Raw genomic sequence first — 15,821 nt, forward strand, 5'->3', positions numbered from 1 at the left:
TCAGATCACCTCTCATCCTTCGTCTCTCCAAGGAGAAAAGACCGAGCTCTCTCACCCTAGCCTCATAAGGCATGCCACCCAATCCAGGCAACATCCTTGTAAATCTCCTCTGCACCCTTTCAGTGACATCCCTCCTGTACGGTGACCAGAACTAAGCACAGTACTCCAAGGGGGTTCTGACTAGGGTCTTATAAAGCTGCAGCATTATCTCCTGACTCCTAAACTCAATTCCTTGATTTGATGAAGGCCAGTTCACCATACGCCTTCTTAACCACATCCTCTACCTGCGAAGCCAATTTGAGAGTCCTATGAACCTGGATCCCAAGATCCTTCTGATCTTCCATACTGCTCAGAGTCTTACACTTAACATTATATTCTTTCATCCCATCTGACCTGCCAAAATGTACCACCACACCTTTATCCGGGTTGAAGTCCATTTGCCATTTCTCCACCCGGCCTTGCATCCTATCTATGTCACGCTGCAACTTCGGACATCCCTCCAAACTATCCACAACACCTCTGACCTTTGTGTCATTGGTAAACTTACCAACCCATCCCTCCACTTCCTCATCCAGGTCATTTATAAAAATCACAAACAGCAAGGGTCCCAGAACGGATCTCTGGGGCTCTCCACTGGTGACCGACCTCCATGCAGAAAAAGACCCATCTATAACCACTCTCTGCCTTCTGTGGGCAAGCCAGTTCGGGATCCACAAAGCAACGTCCCCTTGGATCCCATGCCCCCTCACTTTCTGAATAAGTTTTGCATGGGGGACATTATCGACTGACTTGCTGAAGTCCATGTAAACCACATATACCCCTCTTCTTTCGTCAGTGTGTTTAGTCACATTTTCAAAAAACTCAACCAGGCTCGTAAGGCACGATCTGCCTTTGACAATGCCGTGCTGACTACTTTTGATCATGCTATACTTCTGTAGATGTTCGTAGTTCCTGTCTCTCAGGATTGAAAAATCATATTGAAAAATCTTGCTGCATTGAAGAAAACAGTCTTCAAGGATAAGCCAAAGATGTTTTATCATTACCTTAAACACAAGGGATATCATAAGGAAAGAGTAGGGCCCATAAAAGACCAAATAAGTAACCTCTGTGTAGAGGCAGAAGATGCAGGTATGGTTCTTGAATTCCTCACATCTGTCTTCATAGAAGAGAGTATGTATAATTGAGGCATTGTAGTTAAGGAGGAGTGTAAAATATTGGATGCAATAAACATACAGAGAGAAGAAGTGTTAAGGGATTAGCATCACTCCTTGTAAGTGGACAAATCACCAGGGAAGATGAAGTGTAACCCAGGTTGTTAAAAGAAGCCAGGGAGGAAACAGTGGATGCAGTGACTATTTTCCAATCTTCATTGGCTGCAGGTGTGGTGCTGATGAATTGAATGGCTAATAACATTGTACCTTTGTTTAAAAGTGGAGAGAGGTGTAGACTGACTAATACCAGTCTAACCTTGGTTATTGGGCAAATGAGACAGGATAAACTGTCATTTAGGAAAACGGAGTAATCAGGGCAGTAAGCATGAATTTGGTAAGGGAAGATCATGTATGACTAACGTGATTGAACTTTGTGAGGAGGAAAGGGGGATTGATGAGGGTAGTGCAGTTGATGTGGTCTACATAGATTTTATTAATGTTTTTGACATGGCAAACTGGTTTTAAAAAAAAGAAAGTCCATGGGATTCAAGGGAATGTAGGAAGCTGGATCCAAAATTGGCTCAGTGGCAGGAAAGAAAAGGTAAAGGTTGACAGGTGTTTTTGTGACTGGAAGGCTGTTTCCAGTGGGGTTCCTTAGGGTTCAGTATAGCGCCTTGCTTTTTGTGGTATTTATTAATGATTGGGACTGAAATGCAGGTCCCATGATCAAGAAGTTTGTGGTAGACACACAAATTTGCCGCATGGCTGATACTGAGGAAATTGATTGGGGACTACAGGAAGATATCAGTAGTGGCAATGAAATTCAATCTGGAGAAATATGAGGTTGTGCATCTGGGGACGACAAACAATGCAAAAGAATGTACAATAAATGAGATGATACTGAGAGGTATAGAGGAAGTGAGGCACCTTGGAGTACAAGTCTACAGATCCCTGAAGGTAGTAGGGACAGGTCAATAAGGTAATTAAAAAGGCAGATTGGAAAACTTTATTAATCAAGGCATAGAAGATAAAAGCAGATAGGTTATGCTAGAGCTAAATAAAACACTAGCTGGGCCACAGCATGAGTACTGTACAGTTCAGATGACTGATGGGGGTGGGGGGTACAATGCAGATTTATGGTGATTGATAGGAGGATTAGTGAGTTTTTAGAGGCAGAGGATGGCATGGATCTGGAACTCACTGCTTGAAAATGGGATTAAGCTGTGTGGCTCCTTTTTGGCCAGCCCACTCATGGACAGAGTGGCTGATAGGGGGCATATATTTGAAACGATTGATAGAAGGATTAGAGGACTTTTTCACCCAAAGGATTGTAGGGGTCTGGAACTTGCTGCTTGAAGATGGGTTTGGGCTGGGTGGCTCTTTTTTTGCCTGGCACAGACATGATGGGCTGGCCTCTTTTTGTGTCATAAACTTTCTAAATACCTGAAAAGGAGGAATGTAGAGGGATTTGGGGACAGGATAGGGGAATGGCAGTATGTGAATTGCTTCTTAGGAGAGTCGGTACAGACGCGATGGGCTGAATGGCTTTCTGTGCTTTAACAATTCTATGTTGCCTGCATTCCATAAAAGCACAAAATCTGAAATGAAAACACAAATTGATAGACCAACTGTTTAAAAATTTGTTCACGGGATGTGAGCGTTGATGACAAGGCCAGTATTTATTGTCCACTCCTAATTTGTCCTTGTGAAAATGGTGGTGAGCCTCCTTGAATGCTGCAGCCCACGTAGTGTGGATACAACTGTAAAGCTATTAGGAAGGGAATTGCAGGATTTTGATCTAACAACAGTGAAGGTGCAAAGATATAGTTCTAAATGAGGAAGCTGTGTAAGTTGGAGCAAAATTTCCAGTTGATATTTCCTTAGGCCTCTTGCCTCGTTTAACTAGGTGGTAAGGGCCGTGAGTTTGTAAGGTGCTGTCAAAGGAGCTTTGACAAGTTGCTACAGTGCATCTTGTAGATGATGCACGCTGCCACCATTGTCTGCCAGGGGTGAATGCGGTGCTGGTCAAGCCTAGACTTGTTGAGCTGCTAGTGTATGAATAGTGAATTATTCTCAGAATACCTAGCCTCTGACCTGTTCTTGTAGCAACAGAATTGATGCGTCTCATCAACTTAACATTCTGGTCATTGGCAATCCCCAGGATGGTGGGGGATTCAGTGTTGGTAATGAAGTTAAAAGTTAAGGGAGAGAGAGTTAGATTTTCCCTTGTTGAAGGTGGCTATTGCCTGGCATTTGTGTGGCACAAATTTTAGTTGCCACTGTCAGCCCAAGTCTAAATGTTGTCCAGGTCGTCTTTGTGTGCAGGACTGTTTCAATCTCACAGAAGTTGCAAAGGCAGTGAAAAAATAGGATCATCAGCAAACGTCTCCACCTCTGACCTTATGAAGGAGTGAATGTCATTAATGAAATTGATGAAGTAGCTGAAGTTGGTTAGCTTAACATCACCCTAAGGAATTCCTGCGCAATGTCCAGGACCTGAGGTAATTGATCTCCAACAGCAAGAGCTATCTTAGTTTGTGTTAGGTATGACACCAACCATTGGAGACCATTTCCCCCGATTTCCCATCAACTTCAATAATACGGTTCCTTGAAATCACACTTTGGTTAAATACTGCTTTGATGGCACCAGCAGTCATCCTTACCTCACTTCTTCAAAAAGAAATAAAAACTGGTTAGCACCTGGTCTAGGGTTACTGCTGGAGCTGTATTCTGATCATCCATTTGTAATGCCAATTCCCACTCTATCCACTGGTTGCCAGCAGACCACCACTGTACCTCAACATTCCCTACGGAAAGGAAAATGGTAGATATATCTCAATGGCTAAACCAAAGTACCTAGAAGGAAGTTGGCAGAAACTTGATTTAAGCTTAGTTGGAAACTGAAGAGTACAGTCCAGACTGGAAAAAAGAAGGACTATGTTGTGCCTTTGACAGTCTCTGGAAATCCTAAAGTCAGTGGAGTAACCTTTTGAAGTGTAGTAATTATTGTAATGTTGGAAGGAGAGGCGAACAACAGAAGGTCTATATACCACGTGAAGAAAATGGAGGGATTTGGTAAAGCAGATATTTTAATTGCATTTTGGGCTCCAAAGCTTGAGACAATTTCACCGTGGAAGAGTAAGCCCAAAAACTAGATGAAGGTAGTGCATGGAACTTGCTGTCTCATTTGGAACGAGTGTTTAGGATGTTTTACGATGTTTTTGTCACGGGTGAATGGATATTGCATATGCTGTGGTTGTATGAAGAAATGCAAAATGGACAAATAGGGTAAAAATAGGAATGCGGGAAGCTTAAGTGAATGATTCTTTTCAGAAAGCAGAAGAGGGGAAATATTTGGGACAGGGAACGGTACTATGTTTAAACTTGTATGATAATGTGCATGCTGGATTTTTTTCCCGATTGAAGTGTGTAATGTTGGTAATTAAGTTCTGCTCCATTCTTTTCAGGGCAGAAATTTGACTAAATGAGTGAAAAACCCATAATGATTTTTGAAGTTTTAAAGTTTATTTATTAGTCACAAGTAGGTTTACATTCATACTGCAATGAAGTTACTGTGAAAATTCCTAGTCACCACGTTCGTTGTCTGTTCGGGTGCACTGAGGGAGAATTTAGCATGGCCGTGCACCTAACCACCACGTCTTTCAGACTGTGGGAGGAAACCGGAGCACCCAGAGGAAACCCGTGCAGACACCGCACAGAAAGTCAGGAATCAGATCCAGGTCCTGGTGCTGTGAGGCAGCAGTGCTAACACTGTGTCACCGAGCTGGATAGGAAAAATCCGGATAGAAAAATGTGATCTTTGTGACAATGCTTGAGAGGGTACAACTGATGTATTTGCTAAGCTGACTTTTGACAATTGTCGCTCAATTGTAAACCTTAGAAGAAATTCTGCAAGTATTGGAAAAAGAAAATGTAGTGTGATCTCTAGAGTTTTAAGCAAGCACCTTTTTATATTTTTGTCAGCAGTTACTGATGCCTTTACAACAGTAGTTATTAAGATTTTTAACTTGTATAATTGGACAGTTTGCCTTTAAATGAATCAGTGCTTGGGCTTCTCTAGTTAAGAGATTTGTTCAGAATTCAGATGGGAATGTGTTTAACTTGTTCTTGCATTCAGAAGATTTAACCATTAGTTTTTTGCAAGAAAATGAGAAGGATTGGTGAGAGGTTATTTGATATTTTGCTGTATTTTGATCTACTCTATTGTCATCCTGTTGTTCGGAGTTTTGAAAACCTTGCTGTAATATGCATACGTGCAGGATTTTAAAGACACTAATCTTTGGTAGAGTTCTACTGGTGATTTGATTATAATTTGAAGTGTTACAGACTTTCATTTTGATTTCTGACAGGACTATGAGTGTCAGAAAATACACATAGGAGTATTCTAGACCTATTCTTTGTTGTGCATAAATCTGTGTTCTCTAAATGCTGTTAGATTTTGGATGTTTTACTTAACTTGGATGTAATATTAAAGGTGGCAGCTGAATTGCAGGTGATGTAAAGAAATACTGTTGATTTCCAATTTGTTGAAGATTTTTTAAAAAAATTAACTTGCGTGATCTGTGAAGGAAGTTAGAGCTATATTTTAGCATTTCATGATTTTCATAAAAGTAAGGTGGGAATAAAGGTGATACAGTATGTTTACAAAGCTGTTATTATCTTATAGTCTATTTTCAAATCTTTACAAAGGCATAATGAGAACTGCAAGTTATTTAGTACTGTCTTTATGTCTCATTTACAAATATTGCAGTTAGGACATATCCCATTATGTTTCATATACCATGTTTTTAAGTTCTTCAAAACAAGAGGAAAAGAGAAGCTGCAGATTTCCTTATAAAAGCAATTTGTTTAATTATTTTAGGATTTATGATGATTCAACCACAGTAGTTCAGCAACAGATTAGAATGTATTGTATTGTATGACACTTCATTTATGAAAAGTATCATCCAATTTACCATAAGATGTAACATAAGTGAGTGGACTTCCAAAGTTTCTTTGAATGCGAATTTACAGGACATTGGACAAATCAGCAGGTGTAGATCAAATCCATGGGGATAAATGGTAGCTGCCAGAAAAGTCAGCTATCATTGATACTACGCTGTAAGTCCCAGTTTGACAGAGGTTGATGCTTCTGGTTACCTCCTCGACCTCTGTTGCCTTTTGTGTTGGATGTTCCACTCACCATACACTTCATGGGAAAGGAATATGCTCATTTGTTATGATTGCTGTTTGCTGACCTTCTCAAGTCTCAATTTTACTGCCAGAAAGAAAAAGCTGACAGCACTGAGTGAGACAGATCTTCAGATCTTTCAGCAGCAAATTCACTGGAGAAAAACTAGTCACACCATTGATTTGAGGCTATAATTTAGGCGGGTGACGCTGAGTTTGAGCTTAAAGTTTGTGCTGCTGGAGGGCCCAAACAATGACTCTGAACTCCCATGTAAATTTTTTGCTCACCCCAACCACAACATAGTGTTGGATATGTCAACTATCAGATAAGCCAATTAATGCTGTGCCAGTTAACGTCTTTCTCTGTTGTTTTGTTGTACTTCCTATTTTTGATTCAAGGTATTTCTTAGCCTAAATAGATGTCTAGTTATGAACAGGAGGGGCATCACAGTCGAGACCAATCTGTTTTCATCTGATATTCACACTTGCATTATTTCAGCGATATTGTTGAATGTGATCAAGAAATTTGGTCTTTTTCCTCTCTGCTGCTGGGATTCCATTTCAACTTAGCTAACTAGACACACTTAGGGACTGAATCTAGCACTTTCTAGTGTATATGGTTCAACTATTTATTGGATACGTTCATTAAGGAACTGGAGAATACCTGAATGAATAAATGGGAAGGCTTATTTGCCTTCAGTCTTTCTGTACTTTAGGCATCTAAATAAAGCATCAAATTGGTTACATATGAATTACTTTTGTTTTCTTCTCATCCCTTTTTACTTGGTCAGGTAAATTTAAATTCTATCAAGGAAGCATGGATATCAGGTACAGTTATTTGTTTCAATCCAATCACACTGATGTAATGTGAAGTAGAATAAATGAACACAAATCGTGAATCTAAAATCCTGACTTGTGGGCTGCCCAATATTTTGCAGTGTTATTGTAGAATGCAACTTCATGTTTCTCAATGCAGCGAGTGCCCTGATCTTTAACATGCTATTAAGGAGCTACAGAAGTTGTGTATCCCCCCATGTTGAAGCAAAAGCAAAGGAAATGTTGCTTGGGGCTACCACTGTAGGATCAGTTCAAGAATACATTGGATTGGGTCAGCAGCTTATGTTGTGTGACAAATTTCTAAAGGAGGTGTACAATAAACTTGTTCTTAAAAATGATTTGAATGTATTATAGGTATTAGATCAGAGTGAAATCTCAACTCATCCATGCTGACCAGGTTTCCTCAACTGAAGTAGTGCCATTTGCCTGTGTTTCGCCTATATCCCTCAACCTTTCCCACCTGTGCACCTGTCCAAATGTTTTTTAAATGTTATAATTGTACCAGCCTCTTCCACTGCATCTGGCAGCTCGTTCCATATACGCACCATACTCTGTGTGAAAAAGTTGACCCTCAAGTCATTTAAATCTTCCCCTCTCTCCTTCAATCCGTGCCCTTTAGTTTTGGGAAAAGATCTTGGCTATTCACCTTAAAAGGTCATACCTCATCCTCCTATGTTCCAGGGGGAAAAAAGTTCCAGCCTCTGCAAATAATTCAAACATTCCAGTCCACAGCACATATTCATGTACAGATATTGATATAAGAATTGCAGTTGTAGAAGTTGCATATTTGTATAACTATCTACATTCTCCTTGCTGATAGGTCAAATTTAATGATTTTAGAAGTTAAAGATGCTGAATATATTTTAACTTTAGATGCCCCCATCTCCTCCTTCAAATACAATTTTATGTTCTTTTTCTGAAACAGATTTGGCACTAACCATACTGTACTTGTGACCCAGCTGGCATCTTCGATGTTTGATATACAGTCATAGGGTAGTTATATTAAGGTACAGTTGTCAGCAATGGAAGATGTTTTGCTATAAAACTAACTAACTTCTAAAAATGGTACAGTGTAATAAAATGAGGCTATTTTGTTCAGTGTGGATTTACATTCTGTAACGAATTACTTAAGCATTCAAGAAATGAGCTACATAGTAACATAAGAAAGGAATGATGTATTTTTTTCAATCTGAAAAAAGCTGGACGATTTTCTCGAGCAAGCCATTTGATTATGCTTAAGATCAAGTATTTAACGTAAGCAAATTATTCATTTGTGAATGATTTTCTCTAGTCATAAAGTAAGTTTTAATAAAGCCAAGGGAATAACATGTTATCATTGGAAATGACCATTGAGAAGCATGAGCTCAAAGACTAAGATACAACAATCTGCTAAGTTTGCATGGTTTATCAGGCTGATTCCGGGGACGGCGGGACTGATATATGAGGAAAGATTGATTAGGTTAGGATTGTTTTCACTGGAGTTCAGACAAATGGGCAGAGGGGGGGTGGTGGTTGGTGGTAGGGGGAGAATGCGTAGAGACTTGTAATGGGTCTAGACAGGATAGCTGCAGGGAGGATGTTCCCGATGGTGGGGAAGACCAGAACCGGGGTCACAGTCTCAGAATACAGGGTAGACCATTTAGGATGAAGGTGAGAAGACATTTCTTCACCCAGTGAGTGGTGAGCAGGTGGAATTCATTATCACAGGAAGTAGTTGATGCCAAAACATTGAATGCATTCAAGAGGTGGCTTGATATAGCACTTGGGGCAAATGGGATCAAAGTTTATGGGGATAAAGCAGCATTAGGTTGTTGAGTTGGATGATCAGCCATGACCTTAATGACTAAGTGGCCTCCTCCTGCTCCTATCTTTTATGTTTCGATGCATGAACCAGCTAGTGCTTGAATTTTTCCACATTTAACATGTTTTATGTTTGTAAACATTCACAGAAAATCCCATCAAGATCAAAAGGCTAATTATTTATATGAATATAGAAGGACATTGTGCCATATAGTATCTAGGATTGGGTTGAATTTTCCCACACAGTGTTCCCTCTGATAGACCGGCTAAGATTGGAACTAGGTGATTTATAATCAACATGGAGGTAAAAATGGGAGGTTTATGGTCAGAAGTCTCCACTGACAGTACAGAACGAATAGTTAACACTACAGTATCCCCTTCTCCAGTCCACAATTTTATTAGGTATCTTAGCTTATTTGGAAATAAATGGTTGAGTCTCTGTAAAAATAGTGAAAAGATGAATATCACAGAAACATGTTAAAGCATTCCTCAGCAATAACTTTTGGAATTTTAACCAACATTTCTGAAAATCTGGCTGCTTGTGCTTTTGGAGGAGGAAAGAAGTAACTAAAACTGTGATGAAACAAGAACTTTTATTTTCATTCCATTTTTATTTTTAGTTTTGTATTTTAGTTCCTTAAATGCGCAACAGTTGAACTTTGTTTTATCTGAATGAGCTTGTGACTGGTAGATGTTCATTGTGAATAGTTCAGTTAATCAGGAAAACATTCATTTTTGAGATGGGAGAGTTTGTAATGGCAGTATTTGTTGTTATGCAATTAGCATGTCAACTTAGAAACCTTAAGATGTTAAAAATTGTCGCTATTATTTCTAATATGCTGCAGAGTAAAATTGCACTTGAATTATTAAACAATGCCACTTTACATTACCAATTGGTTTGCTGTTAGATTATTTCCATCATTATTACTATGGTAAGCTATCAGTGGTAGACTTGTAACCAGCAACACTTAACTCTAATGCAAAGGCTTTCTCCAGTCAAGATAATGCAATTGTACTGGTTGGAAAACACAATATCAAAATTCTATACATGCTGTTCCATACTGTTACAGTTTACTGAAATACCAGTGAAATAAGAATGTCTATGTTAACAATTTATATCTCGCTACCATGACTCTGTTAAATTTTTGGTGACAGATAGTCTTCATGAGTATCTAGCCCTCAGCAATAAATATCAAACTCAGCAGACTATGTAGTGTATGTGCATGAAACCAGCCTCCAAAATAGGGTGCCAGATCCAACTTTTTACTTAAAAGTTGGATGTAATATCTTGTCTGGAAGCTACCAGGTACTGTTGGGTTAGTTTATTCACAATCTTACCTTTTATTCTTTATTTCAAAAAGTCTGAAAAGGAGATTAAGTAGCTGTAATTAGTTAATTCTTGATTTTTAAGGAGTCTATGATTCTCCTTTATTCTATAAATGCTCCATTTAATGAGATGGTTTGGATAGTATTGTGTTATCCATAGAGAAGTGGGCATATATGGGGCTTCATCATTCTCTCCTCTCCTCCATGAAGCCTGAAAGATAGTGTATTAATGAAGTAGTTAAAAAGCAATGAGGAAGAACAACTCTGCTTCAGGGATTCAACCCAAAAAAACCATAAATGAACTGAGAGTAGTTTATTGCATAATCTGCCTTCATCTCCATGAATGTGGACTTTGGCCTATTCCCAAAGTGTAAAAGCATTTTATGTATGTGAGAATCTCATTATCAAGTTTTGGGTTTACTGACTTCAAGAAATGCATGAGAATTTATTGTCAGAAAAATATTTTTTCTTAAAATGTGTGGCCAAAATGATAAAGATGTGTTAACATGATACCAAAATGTGCCTGAAAAGATTAAATTTAAATGTAATTCCACTGTACCAAATGAAGATTCTGATTATCATTGATATTCCTGCTTTGAATTTTATATGAAACAACAAGGCAGAGTTAAATCCAGTCAATTATGATACACTTGTGTTGCAAGAAGACAATATAATTATGATAATATAATTATGATAAACATTCCCTTGGACTTAATTATTTTAATGCCTTGAAACATGTATTCAGCATGTGGTTATTGTTGTAGCTCAGTTTGATTTATGTTTGGTTATACTTAAAGGAAATTTCTGTTTTGACAGCCTTGTCACGATTTCATCAGCAGCCTGAATCACAGATAGTGGAGGAGAATGGAATTGCTCGTTTTGAGTGTGGAATTGACGGACTCCCACTTCCGGCTATCACGTGGGAGAAGAACCAATCAGCTATTCCAAATGACATAAGGCAAGTTCTCAAACTTAATACTAATGTTCACAACATAATAGACTTGAGTTTTCTTTGTAAACAAAATAGCCCATATATCAATTTGGCAACCCTATGAACTGTTATGGCTGAGTGGCAATTGATTTAGAGTCATAGAATCATTGAGGTTTACAGCATGGAAACAACCCAGTTTTTACCATTAAGCTAGTCCCAATTGCTCGTGTTTGGCCCATATCCCTCTATACCCATATTACCTTTCATAGCGAGGGGGATTGAATATAAAAGTAGGGAGGTCTTGCTGCAGCTGTATAGGGCATTGGTGAGGCCGCAGCTGGAGTACTGTGTGCAGTTTTGGGCGCCGCACCTGCGCAAGGATATTTTGGCCCTGGAGGGAGTGCAGAGGAGGTTTACTAGGCTGATACCGGAGTTGAGGGGGTTGAGCTATGAGGAGAGGCTGAATAAACTAGGCTTGTACTCGCTAGAGTTTAGAAGAATGAGGGGAGATCTCATTGAGACGTATAAGATGATGAATGGGATGGATAGGATAGAGGTGGAGAGACTCTTCCCGCTCAAAAAAGACAGTAGGACTAGGGGGCACAGCCTCAAGATAAAGGGGAGGCGGTTTAGAACGGAGTTGAGGAGGAACTTCTTCACTCAAAGGGTGGTGAATCTCTGGAATTCTCTGCCCGTTGAAGTGGTGGAGGCTGCCTCGCTAAATATTTTTAAGAAGCGGGTTGATGGGTTTTTGATAAGAGAGGGGATTAAGGGTTATGGGGAGAGGGCGGGAAAGTGGAACTGAGCCACAACAGATCAGCCATGATCTTATTGAATGGCGGGGCAGGCTCGAAGGGCTAGATGGCCTACTCCTGCTCCTATTTCTTATGTTCTTATGTTCTTATGTTCTTTCTAACTGTCAATGCTTTTTAAAAGACAAAATTGTACCCACCTTTACTACTACCCCTCATTCCAGACACTCACCACCCTCTGTGAAAAAACTGCCCCTCTGGACCCTTTTGCATCTCTTCCCTTAAACCTATGCCCTCTAGTTTTAGACGCCCTTATCGTTGGGGAAAAAAGGTTGACAATCCAGCTGATCTATGCCACTCATCATTTCATAGACCTCTGTAAGATCACTCCTAAGCCTTCTATGCAGTCATAATAACAATGCTTCTTGACCAGAAAAGATCAGTTTGCGATAATGAGGGTGCCTACAGAATGTGAATAATACTCCTTCTTTCTTAATATGGAATAAAGCTCCAGTATTAGTACCAGCAGTCTTCAGGGCTCATTTATTATCTGCCTTGCCAATGCTAAACAATGTGGCTACCTGTCTCCAGGGCTTAAATATGGGGGGAGAGTAAAGGAAGGAAAAGTGATTAAAATTAAGAAAATGGGAAACCTGTAAAGAAGTCAAAGAATAAAATGTTTTCTGAAAAATGTTTCCTCTTGATAAATGCCGTAAGAGATCAGTTTGTACACAGGTAAAAATGATAAAGCACAAGAAAGACAGCAACATCATTAAAAAAAAATTGAGTTGAGTATGAATGGAATTTAGATCAAAAAGTGACAACTTAATTGATACTTCTAGGCTTAAAGTCAAATTCTTGCAGTTGGACTACTAAGTCAGTTTCTCTTCTTGGATCTCTACAAGCAATCCATGAAGGCTTTTAAAGTTCTGTGACTAGATTTCAGGTGTTAGTAACTAATATATATCTGTGGAAGTGGGGAGCCGGTGTAGTGCAGTCTGAGATTACTGCCAGCCCCGGCCACAATTAGGCAGTTGTGACATTCTTTCCATTTCAACAAGGACCTGACTTGGTCATTGTAGCTTCCTGATACAAATGTTTAAAAGGGATATCAAAAGTTTATTCTTTGCTCTTGGGTAGCTGCAGAAGTGGTGGGGTGCCGGTCCCTCCGTATTCCAGTCAGAATTCTTAGGCCACAATCATTAGTCTTCATTGATTATAATGCTGAGCTTCTAGGAATGACTGATATTGCAGCAAACTAGCAGTATTTTGCTTCTCAATTTTGACTCCTAGAATAGGAATAGCCTTGATCAGTATCCCTAATCAATACTTGTGTAACAAAATTAACCACTAAAATGTATCTAATAAGATAACCTTCAGCATTAATTCCATAATTGAGATATTGTTTAAAAAGTGATCTTGCAAAAAAAAACAATTCTTGGAAAATAACATAACTGTTTTTGCAACTTGCATTGATCCCTATAGTCCTCACATGCCTGTCTAGCTCAAATAACCTTTCCATTCGGACAGAATTTAATCCCTTCATTATTAATTGAAGAAATATTCTATGTAGGTGTGCTCTGGTTTCCACCATCGTTTGAGTTCATTTTGGTTCTAGATTATCAAAACTAACTTAATTCAGGACTGTTACTATTTATATGAAAATACATGGTACAACACCTGTTTAATTTTCCCATGTGTGTTTTAAGGATATATTGCTTTGTCCTCTTTTTATGAAAGAACTATGAAATCTTTGTGTATTTTTAATTGGGGGAATTAAATTTTGTTCCTAACTTTTCAGCCTTTGTGTAACTTCCAGGTTACAGTATTGTGCAGAGCAGCCAGTATACTCAATATGCTCTCCCCGTGAGGGATGTATTAGAGTAGAGTGCCAGATTAGAGAAGAGTGCTGCTTTGGAGGTTTCTCTGGGGTGGGGCTCTCCATGCTTGAATCATGAATATACTAGTTGCTCTACAATTTGGTGGGTCTGATGAAATTGCAGATTGTTCATCTCTGCTAAAAGTTCCATAAGTGTTCTAGCATTGGCCCGACTGGTCATTATTTGTGTGCAAGCCTAAACTTGGAGTGTTGGCAGATCATTTCATTGCAGGAAGTATCCCAGTTCAGTTTTTTTATACTGCTCTCACACACTAAATATACTTGTGTTTTCAGTAGGTGTTGCTGGGAATAATTGGAAGTGTAAATCCTGACTTGTTTCCCTTTCCTTAACCCAGAGGCGCAGAAACTAATAGTTGCACCTTTCCTATCACCTTGCTGGAAATCAGCTAGTGTACAATAGATAGGAAATAACATTTAGGGCATTACTTAAGTGTGCATGCTTATTCCACTGTCCACATGTGACAGATATAATACAATGGTATTTAATGCACTGTACTATGCTGCAAGTCTTCATCTCACATGGCAAATCAACATCATGCGATTGTGGGGTGGGGGGGGGGGTGCGCGGCGGGGGTGCGGAGGGAAAGAGAGAACATTAACAAAATTATGCTATGCACAACAAGTCCAGAGTTGAGAATGCACAAAACATTTGCAACAAGTTAGATGGGTTGATAGCACAGATAGCAACATACAAGTATGATGTCTTAGCTATTACAGAAACGTGGTTGCAGGACGACCAGGACTGGGTGCTCAACATTCCAGGGTAAATAACGTGCCAAAGGGGTAAGGTGGTGGGATAGCATTGTTAATCGAGGGAGGTTTTAGGGCAGTGCCGAGTCATGATATAAAGGTGGTGGATAGTGATATACGTACGATCAGTTTTGGGTTAAACTCATGAATAGCAGAGGAAGGAAAACAAGGGTGTGAGTAGTCTATAGGCCCTCAAAATGTGACCTCTTAGTAAGTCAGAGCACAAATTGGGCAATATCAAGGGCATGTTGGAAGGGAGCTCCAGTTTAATGGGAAATTTTAATCTGCATATTGATTGAACAAACCAAACATGCAAAGATGGCATAGAAGAAGAATTTGTGGAGTGCATCAGGGATTGGTTTTAAGAGCAGTACATTATGGAGCCTTCCCTGGAACGGGCTACTTTTGATTTGGTTTTGTGTAATGAAAAAGGATTAATAAGGGATCTTGAGTTTAAGGATCCCCTGGGAGCACTGACCACAATACGATAGAATTCTAGGTACAGTTTGAGGCTGAACGCCATGGGTTCATAACTAGTGCCTTCAACTTAAATGAGGGCAATTATAATGGTATGAGGGAGGAATTGCCTAAAGTGAACTGGGTAAACAAGCTAAGATACAGGTCAGGAGATGAGAAGTGGCAGATATTCAAACAACTGGGCCAAAATGCTCAGCAGGAGTTTATCCTAATCAAAAAGAGGAAAATCCATGGTTAACATACATGGTCAAGGATGATAAATTGAAAAGCAGGGTATGCAAAGTGGTAAGGGATAATGATAGATCAGAGTATTGAGAATCTTTTACAATCCAGTGTAAAAAGCTCATAAGGGAGAAAATTAATTTTGAGTAAACTTGCACGCAACATAAAAAAACAAATGTTAAGAACTTCCATGGATATATACATAGCAGGTGATTAAGGTAAATGTGGAACCGCTACTGAACAAGGCGGGTGAATTGATAACTGGCAACAAAGATGGCAAAAACACTAAATACATTTTTGCATCAGTCTTCACTGTAGAAGGCATTGCAAATAACCCAAAGGTATCAGAAGGGTTGATTTCAACAAACATGGTAGAGCTTTAAAAAATCTGAATCACAAAGGATGGTGTATTAGAGGAACCTGAGGAGCTAAAGGCAGATAAGTTGCCAGCACTTGATGAATTGCACACCAGGGTTTTAATGGAA

The 15,821-nt window shown here is 39.3% G+C and overlaps 1 protein-coding gene across 3 annotated transcripts in view; it reads left to right on the forward strand.

Annotated features, from left to right (window-relative positions):
- The window catches only part of igdcc4 (immunoglobulin superfamily, DCC subclass, member 4), a 120,196-nt gene that overhangs the window by 24,083 nt on the left and 80,292 nt on the right, over window positions 1-15,821 (forward strand). For all 3 annotated transcript variants that reach the window (XR_013889588.1, XM_080214141.1, XM_080214142.1), the window contains exon 3: window positions 11,121-11,262. Coding sequence is in view for 2 of the 3 variants with exons in the window: in XM_080214141.1 (XP_080070267.1) it covers window positions 11,121-11,262 (142 nt within the window). In the remaining variant the exon portion in view is untranslated. The remainder of the gene's footprint in view (window positions 1-11,120; window positions 11,263-15,821) is intronic.

Source organism: Carcharhinus amblyrhynchos, chromosome 28 (assembly GCF_965287045.1).
Source record: "Carcharhinus amblyrhynchos chromosome 28, sCarAmb.v2.hapA, whole genome shotgun sequence".
Classification (NCBI taxonomy): domain Eukaryota; kingdom Metazoa; phylum Chordata; class Chondrichthyes; order Carcharhiniformes; family Carcharhinidae; genus Carcharhinus; species Carcharhinus amblyrhynchos.